We start from the raw sequence: 19,521 nt of genomic DNA on the forward strand, positions 1-19,521 counted from the left end.
CCGGGCGCACCAGCATAGTCAAAGTTGGTTGCGAAGGCCGTCTGGAAACCCATTACATCAATTGGTTTAGGAGTTTGACAAAACAAGCCTTGTTTTGGGGTCATTTTCCGTTTTATAAGTGTTGGGCGTATTCGAATCCGCGAGAGATAGAGAGAAAGGTAAAGAGAAAGGTAAAGAGAAAAAGAGTGCGATAGAGAGCAAGAAGAGTAAGGTGGAGTTTTCAGAAAAAAGGATACGTGACGTTCCTTGCATCGCTCAGAAGCAAACACACCGTTCTGTCGTTCAGATTTGTCCACGGGGAATTATTTGGGGGACACTGGGCACCGACAAAATCCCAGTCGGGCAATATGCTGGTTCGCTACGTGCACACGGGTCTTGAGGTGGCTATCGCATATGTCTTCAACCGCCATTTCATCCGAAGCACTAGCGGCATTCATCGGCCGAACCATTGTTTGATCAAGTTGGCCATTGGCGCTGCTTACTGAACGGATGTTACGAATGAATCCGGGAGTGGCTGTTGTGCTACAAAGTTGGTTGCCCAAAAATTCGGACACACTCGTGATATAGACAGGAGTTTGGATATAAAAATCCACATCCAAACACGTCGCCGTATGATCGAATCTAGAGCGTTTGTTTGACTTCCGTGCACACGCAGGCCTGCAAGGTATAAACGTTCGTCCAACCAGAAGTGAGCGTAGTAGCATCCTGCGCCAGGGGTAGAAGCGAACCGTTGTACTATGTTAGTTTCCGGCGACATTGATGGAATTTTATCTATTTCGAAGCTTCCGGTAGGAGCTACAGAGTACTTCAAACCTCTCCAGGAGTGGTGGAACAGGCTGGAAAGTGAAGAATTTTTCAATTTTCTTTCCCACTCAACCGTTAAAGAAAAACGGAGCGACCAAGTAAAAATCTCCTTTACTTGGATCTTGGTTTGTCCTAGCGCTTCGTGTTCTTTTTTTTCCTTGTTATCGTCTACCCACCCACTCTGAGCCATAATCCGATCGCTTTATTCCATGGAATTTGATTTAGAACATAGCCTTACGAGAGTATCTCTAGGCAGGGTTGTTATGTTTTTTGGCCGTGCGTCGCTTCGTGGTAAGATTAGACCATATCTGCTGCTGTTGCCCGTCCTAATTGATGATACCGGATTAAGGATGTCCGGTTCGATTAAAAGAAATTACGCTCCAGTCAATAATATCCTTTACATTTTGATGGATGTATGCGAACGGATCGCATCATTCTTTCAGGATTTTGCACGCCGGTCCTAAAGCGAGACGTTCTCCATGACGCACGCAGTGGATTTGTCAACGTGTATTGGTGTACAGGAGCAAACCAGAGCACGGCAAAACCGAGGAAAAAGCGAAAAAGCTCATTTATCCCGCGAGACATTATTTGCAAAGCATTTGGCATAGGCTTTCGCTCACTTTTCGGCAAGCACAGGAAGTCAGCAAGGGGGTTAAGATTTATTTATGGCCACCGGCTAGTGTCGTGCGTGGTCGCCTTTCTTTCTGCCGTCACCGGTTCTTATTGTCTGGTGCCTGTAACCTTTGTTCGATAACTTCGCTCGGTTCGGCACGGCAGAATTGCTGCCCGGACCCAGGCTAGGAAGGCCTCGAAGGCTCGAAGAAGGCGTATTGAATTATAGGCTGTCCGGTATAATCGGTCTCTTGTTGATGGTAAACAAGGATGAATGACCCAGTTGACAAGGCAATCCTCCGCTGAATTGTGCTGCTGCCCAGACTGTGTAGCTTCCGCTTCAGACTGGGCGGATGAGATTGGCGCTCTGGGCCGCTCCAATTAGGCGAAACCTTCTCGAGGCGAGCTGTCTCATTTAGTAGCGCTTTTGGTTTGGTAGAGTGGCGGAAAACGTTGTAAATAGTCTTGGATCGTTGTCGGAGTTGATTATCAATCAACAGTTGAGCATATTTAAATCAACTTATAAGTTATACGTGAGTAAAAATGGTTTATTTGAATAGAGAAAATGTCTACTAAACTAATTTGGCTATTAGCTACTATGTTGAGTCGTTTTTTATTGGCTTGAGAAGTACTTTTATGGAATCAATTCCATGAGCTGAATCGAAGCTCAGCCATATATGAATCCCTCGTTAAATGCTTAACTATTCAACCAACCGGCTGTACTCTCGCACCATTTCACTTGATTCCGGGAAATTATTAATCATATATTTTTCATAAACACGAAGCAAACCAAACCGTACCGAGCAGATGTATCGCATCACCTGCACCGAACAGATCGCAATCTCGCACTCTCTAGCGATGCATTTCGATGAACCGATTTTCTACCATTCACTACCTTTCACCACAACTGGCGTAGGAATGCAATTTCAAAGCGTTTCCATGATGAATATGCAAGAGTATGCCGTCAAAAACACCAATCAGCCCTGTTTTTCGGCGGTGGCGATGGCGGTGAGTTAAACTCGATTGGCATTGGCATTCGAATGGCTAAAGAGCCAGACCGCCGACACCACCGGGTAGCTGTGTACCTTCAAATCCATCCATTCTGGCTGAATGAACCCTGGTGCTAGTGTTAGTGGCATGCAATCGGGTCGAGAGCGCAAAAGGAGATATATCGGGCAGGTACGGCTGGGCGAGCATTCCAGGGACCCGAGGGACGAAATGAAATGGAATGAAAAGCGGAATGGAAAATGCAACCAAAGCGCATCATCGACGGGAGCAAGTGGGAAATAATGCCCGTCAACTGCACGGCACTTGGTGTAGTCCCGTTTCCCCCCGCCCCCCCCCCCCCCCCCCCACCCGTACGGGGTTTGTCGTCAAACCGGGGTCGTTAATAATTCACGGCGCACTACCGCACGATCCGCTTCGAGGTATCTGGTGTTTTTTTTTATTTCTCTTTTTACCGTACCATTCGCGAAGAATGCCAGCTGCTCGACAGCCGCGCTTCGTTCGTTTGTTGATTCATAGGGACATTTCAATTCGTCGCCGGTGCCATTGACAGCCATAACCGCCCAGACTGATAGACGGCGAGGACAGCCGGGTGCCGTTATGGGGTCGAGGACGTTGAATGGCATCGTGCAGCGGGTTTTCGGCAGAGAACTCCACGGCATATACTCAGCGCGGTGAACCTTACCTGTACCAACCTTGCACGGATGTGGTAAGGATGAACTTGTCCTACTGGTTCAATGAGTTCCCGTTGTCAATTGTCAAGACGCTGGATAGGATAGGATAAGTTGATGAGATAAGAATAAACATACCCTGTTCATTAATGTTCCAAAAATCTAGATTTTTTTTAATTCGACCAAATAACTGATATTTTGAAGAAAACACCAGCCAACAACATCCTTCGTCGACGGTATCTTACGCGGATCTGACTGGTAGTGTTGTTTTGTTGACGCTTGGCGTCGGGTTTTGTGTCGGGTTGCAGAACCAAACAAACTTTCCGACGGTGCTGGTCGACTCGTTCACCCTTGGCAACCGTTGCCTGGCAGCACAACAGGGACCGCCGCACACGAATACAGTCCCAACACGATGTGTTATTTTGTCCCGAGTCTTAGCTTAACATAACGTTCACTTCAAAGGCACCGGTTGTGGGCGGCTGCTTTCGTTGCGATTGGATTTTTTGGGTGACTCGTCGAGTCGAGCGTCACCAATGTCACAGCGCTTCCAGGAAGTAAACACAGCGGCCGCACAGTGCCGCATTCGGATAGCACATCTTCCGGCATCGTAATCGGGGGTCATACAGCTGTTAGTGAGTGGTCCAAACAGTAAGGTGTTTCGCGGAACAGGTTAAAAAGTTGGCTATATTCCGAAGGATTCCGCGAAAAAAGATGTCCGAACTGCTCTGTAAACTGCTGAACTCCTGCTAGTTTCACTGAATGTGTTTAAAAGTGAAGATATATTCATTTACATTCGAAAAACTAAAGTTTAATCAAACATGTAGTATGAACCTACTAATTAGTGCATTTGGTTTTGGTTCCAATTTCAGCCCAGCGCCGTACATCGACGGGATCGGAGCAACAAAAGTGCCTTACACTACTGCAGCAGTGCGCAGGATATTGCTGCGGCCGCGAGCGTCGCCATGGTAGCGCCCGAGCTGATCGAGTCCGCGGACGAGGATGGATTTACGCCGCTGCATCTGGCGGTAATACAGGGAAACCTGCAGCTGGTCAATCTGCTGCTAGCGAACGGGGCGGATGTGAACGCACTCGACAACGAGGGACATTCGGTGGTGCACTGGGCAACCGGTAAGTGGGCTCAGTTTTGAGCATTGGTGTAGTGAACATTTATACCTCATTTGGAACCTGCCTACGGGAGTCATCCAAATTTGCGCGGATCTAAATTTTGAGTAAACTTTGCTCACTACGAAGTTCATCTGATTGTTATCGAATTACTCATTTCCTTGGAAACGATCGTGGCGCTGTATGTGAGATGTAGATTATTTGGTAAACAGTTGCTCATCAAATGGTAGGGTCGTGCTATGGTCGTGCCCGTCAAAAGCAGAAGTAATTTATACTTTTCAGCAATAGTGGTGCGCTCACTGCCGAATATTGCCGAGTAACGGCAAGCCATATTAAATCGATATTCGCGCGCGCGGTGCGTTGTTGTTTTGTGAGAAAGCGCAACCATTCCGTCGGGAGGGAAGGCATCATTTACACCCGCCAGTGGGAGGGCTACCGCGCACTAAACCCTGTCTGTTTCGTTTCGCTTTCACAGTGTGCGGTGAGGTGGAGGCACTGCGCGCCGTCCTGGCAGCCGGTGCGGATGTGTCCACGCCGGACATTAACGGGGGCAGCCCGCTGCACTATGCCGCCCAGATGTGCGGTGCCAACTACGAGGGCAAGACGGCACGCGCCTCGGCCAAGCTGGCGCTCGAGATACTGAACACGCTCCTGAACCATCCTGATACTTCGGTGGAAGTAGAGGATAAGGATGGCCGACAACCGCTGCTGTGGGCAGCATCCGCCGGCTCGGCCAAGGCTGTGCTGGCTTTGATAAAAGCTGGGGCTCACGTCGAAAGTGCCGATAAGTATGTGTGCCAGGGTGTGGAGGGCGGATTTTGCCACCAATTTTTTTTTTTTTCGTTGAGGGATCAGTTACATCCAGGTATGTTTGATTATTGCTACTTTCATTCGTCTTCGTCTTGCAGGGACGGACTGACCGCACTGCACTGTGCTGCATCGCGGGGCCACACCGAGTGCATCGATACGCTGATCAACCTGTGCGGCGCGCACACCGACCAGATCGACTCGAACGGCTGCACGGCGCTGCACTACGCGGTTACGCTCGGGCATGCCGATGCGACGTCGCTGCTGCTGAAGCTGGATGCCGATCCGAACCGGCAGGACCGGAAGGGCCGCACGCCGGCCCACTGCGGGTGTGCGAAGGGCCAGATGGAGACGGTCAAGATACTGCACGCGAAGAAGGGCAACCTGTGGCTGCGGAACGCGAAGGGAGATCTGCCGGTGCACGATGCGGCCTGTTCCGGCCGCCGCCAGCTCGTCCAGTGGCTGATCCAGATGAAGCCGAAGCACATCAACACAACGAGCAACGACGGGCGGACGCTGCTGCACATTGCCGCCGGGCACGACAACGTGGACATGTGCAAGCTGCTGCTGGAGCTGGGCGCCGACGTCAATCTGCTGTACCGGCCGTCGTCGAAGGGGGCGCCACTAACGCCGCTCGATTACGCGCTGGCCAAAGGGTACCGGTCGACCGCCAAGTATCTGCAGATGCAGGGCGGCCTGCCAGCGAACAAGCTGCGGCTGTCCGGGCGCCAGCAAAAGATCCTGCCCGACATTGATCGGGTGGAGCCGCTGAAGCTGACGGAGAAGGAAGAGCTGATCGATCTGAAAACGTCCAAGCGGTACATCGTCTATCTCAACTCCAACTCGGACAGCGAGTCGCAGGAGGATCGGCCGCACCGGAAGAGCCGGCACAAGCGAAAAGGCAGCCACCGGGGTCGCCGCACGAGCAGCTGCAGCGATACGGTGTACCTCTACCGGGACGGCTCGAACGACATCAGCCGGTCGCGCAGCAATGCGGAGCTGCATCGCAGCGATCAGCGCACGGGCAAGCATCGCCGCAGCAGCAGCTCATCGTCCGCCAGCACGAGCGGTTCGTCCTCGGACGGCTGCTGCCGGCACGTGCGCCGAAAGCACAAGTGCTACAAGAAGTGCTCCTCCAAGCGGTCCCACTCGCGCGACCGACACAAGGACCGCGAGCGGGAGGAGACGCGCGACGCACCACTGCCACCGGACGCGCTGAAGGAGTACGAGTTTAAGTACGCGGAGAAGAAGGAACCGGGACCGCGCAAGCCGGGCGAGCGGTGCGGCAAGATCATCCTGAAGCAGGTGCACAGCGGCTCCTCCGAGAATGATTCCCCCGCGAACGGAGGTGGTCGGGCGGGACCGGGGCTAAAGTTTTCCTCCGAGCGACGCGAAACGCATCTCGGGCTGCCCGTTCAGCTACAGTACGGTGGCGCTGGTGGGTTTGATGCTTCCGGTGGTTTGAGCGATTTTTTAGACGAACCCACGTCACCCCGAACGCCACCGCGGGCCGAGTTTAACATCCGCAAAGAGTCGGACGCGAAGAGCGAGGGCAAGTCGTCCGACTCGAGCACGACGAAGAAGAAGAAGGTTAAGGGCACGGGCAAGAAGTCGAAGCTGGCCAAGACGGCCAAAAAGTCCGACTCGCCCAGCGAGGAGGAACAGGCGAAAGTGCCGGCACCGGTCACCGAGGTGGTGACGCAGGCGCAGGTGCACCCCGCGCCCGAATCGATGTCCAAGTCGACGGAGGACGACGGTGCGGCCACGGACGCCACGTACACGATCGAGCAGCGCACCCGGTCGGACGTGGAGGGACTCAGCGAGACGGAAGAGCGTAGCGCGAAAGGGGGACTACCGCGCGTAACTAGCAAACCGATGGCGGAAACGATCCGCGAAGAGGTGCGCGATGAACACGCGGTAGAGATGGCGCAACAGCAGCAGCAGGCGGTACGCAAAGATCGCTCCAAGCTCAAATCCGCCAAGAGTGACAGCTCCAAGAGCCACTCCAAGTCGGAGTCGTCCGATAAGGAAGCGTCCAAGGTGCAGCAGAAACCGCCGGCACTCCCTTTAGAGGAACCGCCGGCCGCCCCGCCGGCTCCTCCTCCATCACCTCCTCCGTTAGCGAAAGAGCCGACACCTGAGCCGGCACCCGAACCCAAGCCTGAAGCAATCTCCGTCCCAGAACCGAAGCCGGAACCACAGCCAGCACCACTGCCACAGCAGCTAGAACCACTGCCCGAGCTGGTGGAGGAGCGGACAGAACCGACGGTCGAGTCGCAAGCGCCCCAAGGCCTGGAAGTGGACCGAGGCGGTGGAGGCGGCCCGGCTGAAGATGAGCCGTTAATAGCGGAGGAATCACTGCCACCACTAGTAGAGCCGGAAGAACCTCCAGCGCCGACGAAGCTGGAAGAGGAACAGAAAAGCACACCGGAGGAAACGAGCGAAAGTTCACCGTCGAAATCGAGCGAAGAGACGGAACCGACATCGGTCGTGCAGGAAGTCCCCGAGAAGGAGGAGCAAAAACCTGCCCCAACACCGGCGGTTGAGGAGCCACCGAAGGTGTCGGAAGTGGTGCCTCCGGTGGTGGAAAAAGCGAAACCGCAAGAGCCCGCGAAAGAGCGACCCAAGCTGCGCCGTTCGATGGAGTCGAAGATGGAGAGCGTTGAGGAGGTGACGGCTCCGGTACTGGCTGAGCCAGTGCCGCCACCGCTAGACCAGGCAAAGGTCGATCAAACGCGCGGGTTTTTCGTCAGCCTGGACGGCACGGCTGAAGATGACGAGAAGAAGAAGAAGAAAATCAAGAAGAAACCGCGCCTGAAGGAGGACGAGCAGCAGGAGCAGCAAAGCAGCAAGGATCAGGACTCGGGGTTCGAGCCGAGCCCGCAGGCCGTACGCAGCAAGCCGACCGTGTTCGAGCGCCCGACCCACACGGCCACCCTGCCGCGCCGGGCCGCCTTCTCGATGGTGGAGGAGCGGGCGGCCAGTTCGCGGCCGGAGGGCCGCAAACCGGGCGACAAGAACGCCGTCAACATGACGACCGTCCAGCAGTCGATCCATCGTAACATTCGAAGGTAGGCAGCAACAGTTGGGGTTGGCGCAACGATCCCACTCTTCTTCAACCACGAATACACACACACACACACACACACACTGAAACACTACTAGTCTCGTAGTACACATCGACACCAGACGCTACGTGTAACGTGCCCGTGCCCGTAGTGTCAGCTCCCTCCGTTAGAGGTCGGCCACCTTCACATAGCTCATCTTTCACTGAAAATGTTCCTCCCCCCCCCCCCCCCTGAGTCCCAAAGATCCTTTCCGTCCGTCCGTGTGCAAGTGTTGTATGTTGGTGTGAAAGTGTTTGAGAGTGCGAGCACGTGTGGTCACTGTGGCCAGCATTCATTCCCTTTTACCCACCACTCCCACCACCGTTCCTGCCAACTAGCTCCTGCTCCTGGCCTCCCGTAACTAGTGTTTTTGCCGCCTAATAAGAGACCTAACTCTGAAGCCGAACCCCTCCCCCGTATTATTGTTTCAGATAAAAGTAAAGAAACACACTCAAGAAGAGCATTGTTCAAGAGGGTGTAATACAGACACATACAGAGCAAAGAACAAAAAAAACTAATACAAATACAAATAGTGCGCACCAGATTGAAACTACACTAAGCCCCGAAGCACACTGAACAGCAATCTCAAGTACTGAAAGGCCATCCCGGCCATGTCTGCAAAATAAAATCCCGTAAACTTACTCAAGCTTTAGTGAGAGTGCACCGATATGAACATTTCTACAACCGAGAAGCCGTGCGGGCGTGAGTGTGTGTGTGTGTGTGTGTGAAAGAGTAAGTGAGTGTGAACTGACCGGAAGCATTCAGCCCTGAGTTGCAGAGTTTGTAACGCATCCGGCAACTTTGAAGAAGATGAGATGAAACGGATGGGGCCAATCAGAAACAGGCCGGCCCGTCTACTAGGCAGGCTCACAATCGATAATCGTTGCGTTCGACAGTTACAGACAGGTTGTGAGGAAGGTTTTGTTTTTAAAGCAATTACCAACCACCAAACCCAGCTACTTCTTCTGCGTTTTCTGTAGTATCTCCTCAAGAAAGGGTCAGTTTAATGAGCAATGTAGGGGGTTTCAGGTAGTCAGTAACGAGAGTTTCTGTAGACATTAGATTCGTAGTGTGAGTGTTGATTAATATGATGCAAGATTCAATTTGTACACCGTTTCTTATACCAATATGTACTCTGTGGCGAGGAGTGTGTAGGGATGTAACTGTAGGATCAGCTTTCAGGAGACACTTAGTGTCCTTTTGAGGTGTAGGATGTTTGGTAGAGTAAGCACGCCACGCTTTGTGTGTGCCCATGTGTGTTTGTGTGTGTTTTATGGTGTGCGTGTATCCTTAGTGCCCACAGTGTTAGGAGGCTAGAATTGTAATACGGGTAGGACTGTGTAGTAGACAATATTGTGTGAGCAAAACCCACCGACTGTAGAGTGTATCTTTTCACCGAGAGTTTGGTAGTAATAATAGTGAATAACATAGTTCCATGTTAGACAACAACCTCCTAGTAAATGGGCGAGCGCGGGATGTTGGGCTTACTGAGAGCGATATTTAAAATTCGTAAGTAGGCAGAGAACAAGTAGTGAAAAGCATGGATTTGAGCAAAACGATTATTACACCAAGGTCCAAACTCCATCCTTACGGTTACTTCCATTCCTTACCCAGTTCCTGTTTTCCAAACTCAACTCACCTATTCATTGTGTATGTGAAGCTCTGTATTTTCTGATGTCCTTAACCTTTTTTTGGGTGTCACCATCAATAATTTTTTTTTTCGTCCTGTGCCATTTCCGTCAAACCGTTGTGCGTTTTATGTTTTGTTTATTATTACTAATTTGCTCACATCTGTGTCGTTTCACTCGCTCGTGCGCTTCAAGAAGCTTTAACGCGATCGCGAACATCCACGCAACCTCTTGCTTACGTTCCTTTCCGAGCGCTATCAGTGCCGTTCGGTTGCTGTTGCTACCGCAGCGCGACATGCTGAAAGCCATACTAATCATCCGCAAGCTATACAGCAAACAAGCGAAACAAACCCTTCCCATCAAAGCGCAGCTGCTGCGGCAAATCGAAACAATGAAACAGTGTTCAGCTTAACAAAACAAGTCTAGACAACAACAACAACAAAAAAACAATCAAACTCCCCTTTCTCTAAAAAAAAAAAAAACAAACCAATCATCAACAACTCTCAAAAAAGCCAAAACCAACCAACCAAACCTATCAATCGCCCAATCACTGCCCGCTCTTATTCCCAGATATTATATGGAAAGAAAAATTTTCCAACACTTGTTAGAACTGAAAAGTTTGCAAATACGGTCGACGAAAGTGAACGAATCGGTGCTGGTGAAGCGGGCCGTCGACGATTACCACAAGTCCACGATCGAGCTCGGGTACGAGACGGGCAGCACGCTCAAGCGCTACCCGTACACGGAGTACTCGTTCCGGAACTTTGAGCTCTTTCTGTACGACACGCTCAAGAGTCTGCAGAAGCGCGAGACGTACAATTTCCAGAACATCTCGGAGGTGTACGATGAGGTGAGTAGTAGCTCCAAACTTGGCTGATTTGCATGCAAGAGGGATGAACAAGCTCTTAAGATGATTCGTTTAAGCTGTTGTCGAGTGAAGAGGGGGAAAAGGTTTTGTTTTTGCGCTGGATAAATTACCGCGCACCGCTAGAATCGAACGAACGGCCAGTTTATAAACATAGCCTTTGCTCGGGGAGAAATCCTATCACCAGCAAGCCCGTTACCATCCGCTTCCATTCGCTTTTGGTTTCAGTACATTGCTGCAAAGCCTGCCGGGGGGAAACTTCATTAGTTACAGCCTTTTCACGCTCGTCCGCACTGGGCTGCTCGCGGCCTCGTCGACGTTTGATGAGATTTATTCATAAGTCCTTCATTTCTGTCGCCATAATTACATCGTAACGTTGACTGAGATTCGACCGCGCGAATAATCCGACCGAATGGCGTCCGATGCGGGAGCGCACAGTAGGTTGCCGGTACTCGTTTGTGCCATTTTGTTTGCGCGTCCAAACCCCGTTACCCTGAGACAGGGATCACAAGCAGGGTGTTTTTTGATGTCACTCGTTGTAGTCTCGCCGTGCCGTCGGCGCTGGAGCATCGTCGATTGACATGACGCTTGTGCTGGACTGCTCGATGGCCGTCATGGTCGTAAAGGTTTAGTTTGGTGCAGCGGGTAAAGTGACAGCAGCAGAAAAGTGTTATAATGATCTTGCCAGTGAAACTGTGTACTTTGGTGTCGTGGTTGGAAAGGGCGAAAGAATAAATAGAACCGATAGGGCAGCCAGTTTGTGGTGCTACCCGTCGCAAAACGGCTCGCCTTGGGTAAGGGAGCAAAAAGCACGTCAGTGACATAAATTCGTTCGGCCAGCAGAAGGCACTGTTGAGTTCGTTAGCCGTGCCCTGAGAAACAGTAGTCCTGCTAAGTGTCACGTCACGCTGAGAACGTCTTGGCGAACCGTTTTCACTTAGGTGATGAGCAGTTTAATATTTCAAATAGCAATCACGAACCGTCCGCACCGAAGTCCGAAACAAACTGGTTACAAAAAGTCAATGCACGGGCATGGTGATGGGTTTAGATATAAGTTAGCTATCGCTTTTTGGGGAGTGAAAATCTTGAATTTGTTGCGTTGATTCGGCCTCTAATATGCTTTTGATTCGTCCGCTCCACTTTACAGGCCGAACGAAGGCTAAGCCCGGACGTGAGCCGCTACGAGCGTGCCCTGAACTGCACGACCAAAACACACCGCTGTCTTCATGCGACCCACGCCTACACAGGCATTCCCTGCGCTGCGTACAGTAAGTATACACCATTGGCCGCTTCGTACTGCAACCGAACGCAATCTAATTGATGCATCTTCCCATCCCACCACCCGACCATCCCGTATTTTGCAACGATATTTGCCATCGCGTGCCCAGTACCGATGATGAACCATCACACGATACCGAAGCTCGGCTTCGGGCCGTACAAATCGAGCACGTCCGGGGTGGGTAGTTTTTTCTTGCCGAAAATCCTAACGCACCCGACGGACCGCAGCTGCACCGGAGGGAAGGTCGCACTGGAGCTGACGCACGGGAACAGCAAGCAGGTCATTACACTGCCATCGGAGAAGCTCGATAGCAATAAGCGTTACTATGTTACGTTCACCCTAAATCCGGACGGCACCACTGACGGTGATACTCGTTGTTCATCCACAGGCGACCCCGACCCTGGACGAGCAGCAGCAGCAGCAGCAGCAGCAACATCAGCAGCACAACCGCAGCAGCAGCAGCAACAGCAGCACCAGCGCCAGTCCCACGAGCAACCATCAGATACTGATGCCCAAGATAACGCTCACCCACAACGAAGTCAGCAGCAACAGCAGCACCAGCAACCTCATCCTTCCCCAGTCGCGGAACGGCAACGGTCACCGGCTGTTGGGCCACAGTCGCAGTCCCGTGCCCTTCCCACAGTAGACGAGCGGCGATCCGGTGGTACCAACAGCCCGCGGGGCGCTACACCCGCCTAGCGCTCTCGGTGGGCCGGAAAGGTCCGTTCGCTGGACGACCTGGTACAATATTTAAACCGTACGGCGGTTGGGCTAGGAGCCAATGAGATTCCGGCACCGAGTTTTGAACCCGGACTGGAGCATTGGGTTTGGAGGGCTTACCCGTATGTGTGTGCGCGCGCGCGCGCGTGTGTGTATGTTGTTTTTGGCTGTAAATATATGACACTCTGTCTGTAGGCTCTTCCCATGCCCATGGGTGGGCCACGTAACGCTGTGCTGTCTGTTTCGAGTACCTTCCACAAGCAAAACTAAGCGTGAGAGTAAAGAAAGCAAACAAGAAACGAACTCGTTTTCATTCAACTTTCCCCGTTCCACTCATGTGTGTGTGTGTGTTTTTTTTTCTGTTTTCGTTCATGGCCACTTGGAGAGGTCTACCGAGCTGTACCACTGCTGGTAACTGCTGAGAAAGTAGACGATAATGTGAAGTATTCTGTCGGATTTTGTGTTTTAAGGGTCGTTAGCATTAATGATCGTTTCTTGACCTGCCAGAGGTGGCAATCATGTTCGTTCGTTCCATGTCCTTGACAGGCTCTAGTGCGTGTTTGAGGTTGAAGGTCAGTATGTGACCCATTATACTTGGTAGAGTTCTTAGCCTCCCGGGCAAGCGTGCCCGAATGTCCTTGACCTAAATCGAAACTAATTACAGCCTATTTCACCCCTTTTTCCGTACACTTTTTCATGCCTTCAAAGACTGTTTCCCCCCAGAAAAGGGAACTAAAATTGCATACAAGCGGTGTTCCGATAGTGTTCCGCAAAGCTTTCAGCCTAAAGCTTCCACAAGTCAGGTGATTGCCGATTTGATAATGCTGGCTCTTGGGGCCTGTGCTGGGTACATACGAGTTCGCGTGCAAATTCATAAAATGCATGGTTTGATGCACGCTACCGGCTGTTTGGCACTCAACACACGAGCAAAGCTCTACGATTTCGGCATGGACGAGTTTGCCTGCATAATAGTATTTTTGATTCTCACGGTGCCTCAGCTAATTAGCGACTTAACAAACGAGAGAGAGAGAGAGAGAGTGTACCGTATTACACGAGCCTATAAAAGTCATTATCGGTCCTCGCTAAGTTTTGCACATCAAACAGATGACTGGTTTCGTGCACATCCTGCTCTTGGTAGTTGTAATTACTGCTGAAAGCTCACTTAATTCTACTTATTTTTATTTAATGCCAAATACCGCCATTGCCCAGAAGGCAGGAGAAACGCCACATGAAGTCTTCCGTAACAATTGAAGAGAAAAGTGACGGAACACTGAACGAGACAAAGGACGGCAAAGTTTCAAAATTTAATTAGCTATGCTTCATCATTATACTACCATGCGACTTCCAGCACACGACATCGCCGTAGTCGCGTGGGTCGCGTGTGCATTATTAATTACCGATCGGGCGTTGTAAAGCTACGTCATTGGCATCTCGCGCGTGTAACATGTACTTTGTCCTAGAAGCGTTGAAAAGTTTTGGGAAACACACCGGAAGTGCTGTACCCGATGCTGAAAGTTGCTGAATCACCGTTTGCTGCTGCTGCTGTATGTTGCTGTTGCTGCTCCTGCTGCTCCTGCTGTTAGTTGCGTCTGAGGTTAGTTTTGCCAAAGTGGTAAACATGATGCTCTTACTAAGATACTAATACCATTAATGTAACAAAGTAGCTAATAGAGAAAGCTATCACTTTCCAATAGATTTGGAGAGACATCCTCAGTATAATAACTTCCAGCGAAATCAGTGCTAGTCTTTGAATGTCATCGACTTGTGATGAAGATGAAAAGAGGTCGAAATAAAGTGTCCTTGATATTTACAACCATTTATTGGAAAAAGGGGAAAAAGAGATACAGAAAACAACCAGAGTGTGAAAACGAACTCAGCCGTTCAGTGAAAAGTGATGTAAACAGAGGAGCAATATTGAAATGAGACAAACGGTGCGTTACATTTTGTAACTACTGAGAATTATACGTCGAGCGAGTAGGAAATGGGAGTGTTGGGTGAACTAGAAATATGATCGTCTAGCGAACAATGCGTACGTTATTTTCTGTCAACGTTTTAGATACCAATTGTAGACTTTGTTGTAAATAAATAGAACAAACAAAAGCAGAAACTCAACTGATCATTGTGGCCATAGAGTAATTGCTAAATATTATTTCCTCCTTTTCAGCCGTGATTCAGTTATTTTCCCCACATCCCCAATGATATCCATCCGGTTACTATGCAATGAGTGTCAAATTTCATGTCTCGCTTTCTTTTCTTCCTTTTTTCAATGCTGATAAGCTTCGCCGTGCCGACCCTGTCAATCTCTTGGGTGTCGGGCTGAGTGTTGCCTATGCTGTCCATAAAATCTTACCATCGTTAAGGATACCGTCGGCTACGAAAACCACCGTCTTACGGTCTTGCCCGGAAGATGCTTCCCCCTTCCTCAAGAGACACCATTCAGTCAGCTTGATTCTAATGGCTGCGTCAGTCTTCATCGTCAACACGACGGCGGAGCTTAACACAATGGCCCGTGCACAGCCCCTCGGGAATGACGCGCCCTTGGAAAGGCGGAAATAATACACAACAATGTGCTCCCCCCCCCCCCCCCCCAACCGGACCGACTTCGTCTGACAGTGCCCGTGCTCGAAGGTTCGAGGTTAAGGTCCCGGCGGATAATAAAGTTAATCTGCATTTCGCCGAAAAATGCACAATGGCTAGACTGCACATTGACTCGTCCCGACCATCGGCCTGATTAGCATTGTCCTCGTGTCGCATTGCTCGAACACCAGGACGACCCGGGGAGGAGCTGGCCCCAGCTAGGGCCTGATTATCGTCATCAGCAAACCTCCGTCGTTAACATTGTTAGGTACAATCAACGGATCCATTTGGGTGGGTGATAAAATGGGGATGGGGTTTCTGCAGCGTGGTAAATATCGTTGCAGTGCGGTCGTGAACGATTGCGCTCAGACCCTTTTCTGGGCGTCCGGATGATTGTTCGTATACGAATTAGTTTTCATTTGTTGACGCGCCGGGGCTGTGTGCAGCCTTTCGGATGCTGCGTGGGCAAAGTGGGCGAGCGAGTGGGTTAGATAAGCGAGGTGTAAAGTTTGTGATGCTTTTGCACACCCACTTCAAATGGCTGCAGGTCGGGTGGGTGGGTATGCCAGCTCGCAGCAATAGGGAGTTCTACCGGGTAAGATGGTGGATGTCGACTCGGCGACTTTTAGCTTTTTGGCGCATCGGGAGGCAGTAACAGGGGCATGTAATCTGTGATATAAATGGTGTTTATCAGGGTTTTGAGGACGGAGCGAATGCATATAAAACGAATCTCTGTAGTGTTTGATCTGAAAATCATTTATCACTGTAATCTCTGTACAAAAAAGTTTGTTAAGCAAAGAAAAGGTTGCAAAAGTATTGTATCGCGGCGTTTGCTTTTTTGACCATTTCAAACGAATGCCGAACAAAAAAATTCGTTGGCACCATACATTTTACTGCCGGTCGATTGCATTTTAAAAGCGAAAAAACTTTACCTCAAACCTTGGCCTGTAAATTGCGCCGCTGTGTACGTGTGTGCGTCATGGACAAGGGAAGGCGAACAAAATCAACTTGGCAGCATGCCCTGCACTTTTCGACGGGAGCCTGTTTTGTGAATTGCAAAACTTTCGGCCCAAACTTTGTTTGCGAGTTTGTTGTTTATACTCACTATCCTTTCATTTTCATAATGGCCTTTTCTGCGCTCGTGCACTTCCCCCGGGCGCGCTTCAGATCTCACGCCACTCGAGGGGAGGGATTAAAGGTATGCCTTTCATTTCAACCCATCTCTCTCTCTCTCTCGCTCGTTCATTCGCAAAATCTCGTTCTATGTATATTGCTCCTCTTTCTGCAAAAGGTACCGGGTTTGAGTGGTTGCTAGGTAGCCTCGTTAAGTAAGCCATGCTTTTAGCTCTGCTAGGTTACGTTGAAATATTTCATCAGCATATCAGATTTATGGCACTGATTGGCAGGATTTACGGTGAAGCTACTGCTACCTGGTGTGTTTATTTGATGTAGCGGAGAGCTTGTTTTATTTCCTCACAAAAAAGACATAATTTGTTTCCAAGAGGAATTTTTTTCTCTTCCGAAAAATGTCGATACTTCCATAGCATTATTAAAATTAACATTAAATCACCAGTTCCAAACATCACTCAGCCAGTATGTATGATACTTTTTTTACTTTTTATATAATAATCTTCTTTCAACTTTGGAAGAATTCATTGCTGGTATCATCTCTCGCAAAGAAAACTCGCTAAGTAATGGTGAGAGTGAAAATAAGCAAGTGCTTTTTAACAAATCATCATTATAATAACCCTCGTAATCTTGGACCGGTAATGCACCAGGAAGCATATTCTCTTTCAAACAAACACAGTTACACGCTCACACTTTCTGCATGCTTGTTGGGCAACCGTAAGTGTTTCTCGTCTACACGCTGAAATGCTCTTATGACCCCTTTAGTCGGTGGACGGTCGGTCGAGAGCGTTGGCGCTGAGCTTCAAAATGAGATCGTGCACATACAGTGTTGAGCGCAACATTGGCATTGAGAGCAGCTTAAGTTTAGTTACAATTGCATAATACTGGTTAGATTTCTTTACAATTTCCAGAGTGCACAAATGTACGTACATTCAGAAGTTTTATGCTTTTTTTAAGAATCTGAGGTCTACAATTTTGCTTGAGTTTCAATTATAGACAAATGCTACACGTGATGAGTTTCTCTCATTGTATGAAAATGTCTACAAAATGCTTTATTCAATGATTGAACAACGCATTCAGTGTTAGAAAGCACACTTTTCTATAATTTTTACAATATATTTCAACCATCCTACTAGACTGTTGTTGAAGTGATGCGTGTACCATTTTCTTTAAATACACACCAATCATGCAGCATACGTTCGTTCAAAGCTCGTCCACTCCCGGGACGCTCTTTGGGCCGACCAGTGCAGCAGCGGAATGGAAAATTGATGGAGAACGGTAGTCAAGTATGCAGTCTTGTTGTTGTTTTTACTTAAGCTCGCCAACACATTTGCCACACGCACACACACACACACTCACACACATACTCTCATACGATGGGGAACTGGCTCACACGGAACACGAATCGATGCTTCCCGGCAAGTAGAGCCCGGCCGTGAGCTGTACCTCAAGTTCGTCCGGCAAATATGGCGACCGTGTGGAACGAAGGATGGAGCATCAGCAGGAGAGGATTATCGCTTAACTGTTTGATAGTTTCCCGTGCCGCTGTTTAGAGCGCCACGGCGAGTAAACAATGCACCGAGAGCCCGAGTGACGGCCCACTTGAGGTTCCGTTTCCGGCGCCGTGTTTCGTCCATCACAAAACAACCTGCTCCCGAGCCCACACCCCGGCCACAGCCAGAAAGCGACGACAAAGAAGGCGGCAGCAGCAGCTTTTGCGCCCCACTCGACGAGTCTTCGAGCACGACAACCGCAAGGACAAATGTTCGGCAAGCTGTGAGAAAGTTCCGCTCCGCTTTTTTTTTCACCTCCTCCGGCCCTCCTATCCTGCTTACCTGCTGTCCCGTTGCACTGCTCGGTGCTTTAAACTACGATGCACAGACGTGGAAAGTGTTTTATCAAAAGTTTTGTTTGAAGCAATACTCAAAGTCTCCGCTTCCGCGGGCCGGCGAGCACTTTCTTCAATTTCCACCCAGCATCGTTCCCATCGTTCGCCGGCAAACGGTCGCCGCCCGTTGTATGTTAGTTCCGGATAGCTGTGTTGGCAAAGTTCGCTTCCCACATTCGGTGCAAATTTGAAACACAGCAAAGTGGGCCACAGCATAGCAGGAAACAAACAACGGCATCAGCAGCAGCAGCAGCAGCAGCAGCAGTAGTGGTGAGAAAAGTTTGCAACGCGCTCAAACGGTGGAAAACCCTTGTAGCCCAGTCTAACAGTAAAAAAAAAGAACAAACGACCGGGCAGATGACATTGCTGAAAACGGCGCTTGCACAGCCACTGTTTCACCTATGCGCGATACAGCGTGAATGGTTTTCTTTTCTTGCTGTTTGCCAAAATCTCGTTCCATTTTTCGATTGCAACCGGGTAAAGTAGGTAGCAAACAACGAGCTCGTTTCGAACGAAAATATTGCTTTTAGCAATAGCTTTACCTCAGCCAACCTCCCCCTCCCCCCCCCCCACCCTACGATGACGATGACGATGATTGAGGATTTCGTGCGAATTTCGTACACGACTATTAGTGTGTTGCGATTAGGAGTCGGTCGTTACCTGGTGTATTTGCTGTCGCACAAGGAAACAGAGGTAATTGAAGGAATTCGCGGAACGCCGAAACCCTTGAGGTGGCGAGGGAAAACTTTTGGCAGGGCTTGGTTTTTATTAAACCTGTGAGCGAGTTTCCGTTGAAAATTTTAAAAATAACGTGACGTAGGTTTTAGTACAATGAAAGAATTTAATGAGCTAGAACATTGTTTACATTGAAGCACCATATTGTCATGAATGCTTAACGTTGTTGCGCACTCAAAATCTATAAACAAGGAGTTAAATTTGTGATTAAACAGCTGGAAACTTTATTTTTTAATAGTTTCCAAGTAACATGATCATTGTGTTGATTACTATTCCCTTCTCAAAAAGCTGCCTATCTTAAAACTCATGTTACTTACCCTTATCACCGCTTCGCTCACGTGCATCAACCGGCGTAAAGGGTCCGATCCATTTGTTGCATTTTCTAATGGCTCACAGTTTAACATCATTTAGACCGTTCGTCGGCAGCTCCTTCGCAAAAGCGAGCACTGCCCCCACCGATTAAGGTGTTTTAATAGCACAAACAGCAATGGAGTATAATTTTTCCTTTCCGCCCGAGTGATCCATACCCATGCCCCATAGTTGGTAGTTCCAGATTTGTTGACATTTGGTGAA

General features: G+C 49.7%; 1 protein-coding gene across 4 annotated transcripts in view; it reads left to right on the plus strand.

Annotated features, from left to right (window-relative positions):
• Positions 1-14,732, plus strand: part of LOC120950334 (ankyrin repeat domain-containing protein 12) — a 28,927-nt gene extending 14,195 nt beyond the window's left edge. For 3 of the 4 annotated variants that reach the window (XM_040368302.2, XM_040368301.2, XM_040368299.2), the window contains 6 exons: positions 3,962-4,220; positions 4,690-5,002; positions 5,123-8,092; positions 10,327-10,606; positions 11,769-11,889; positions 12,010-14,732. In XM_040368302.2, the coding sequence (XP_040224236.2) occupies positions 4,055-4,220; positions 4,690-5,002; positions 5,123-8,092; positions 10,327-10,606; positions 11,769-11,889; positions 12,010-12,599 (4,440 nt within the window). In that variant the 5' untranslated portion in view covers positions 3,962-4,054 and the 3' untranslated portion in view covers positions 12,600-14,732. The remainder of the gene's footprint in view (positions 1-3,961; positions 4,221-4,689; positions 5,003-5,122; positions 8,093-10,326; positions 10,607-11,768; positions 11,890-12,009) is intronic. The other variant, XM_040368300.2, reaches the window with a different exon arrangement.
• The last annotated feature ends 4,789 nt before the right edge of the window (positions 14,733-19,521 follow it).

This window comes from Anopheles coluzzii, chromosome 2 (assembly GCF_943734685.1).
Source record: "Anopheles coluzzii chromosome 2, AcolN3, whole genome shotgun sequence".
Classification (NCBI taxonomy): Eukaryota; Metazoa; Arthropoda; class Insecta; order Diptera; family Culicidae; genus Anopheles; species Anopheles coluzzii.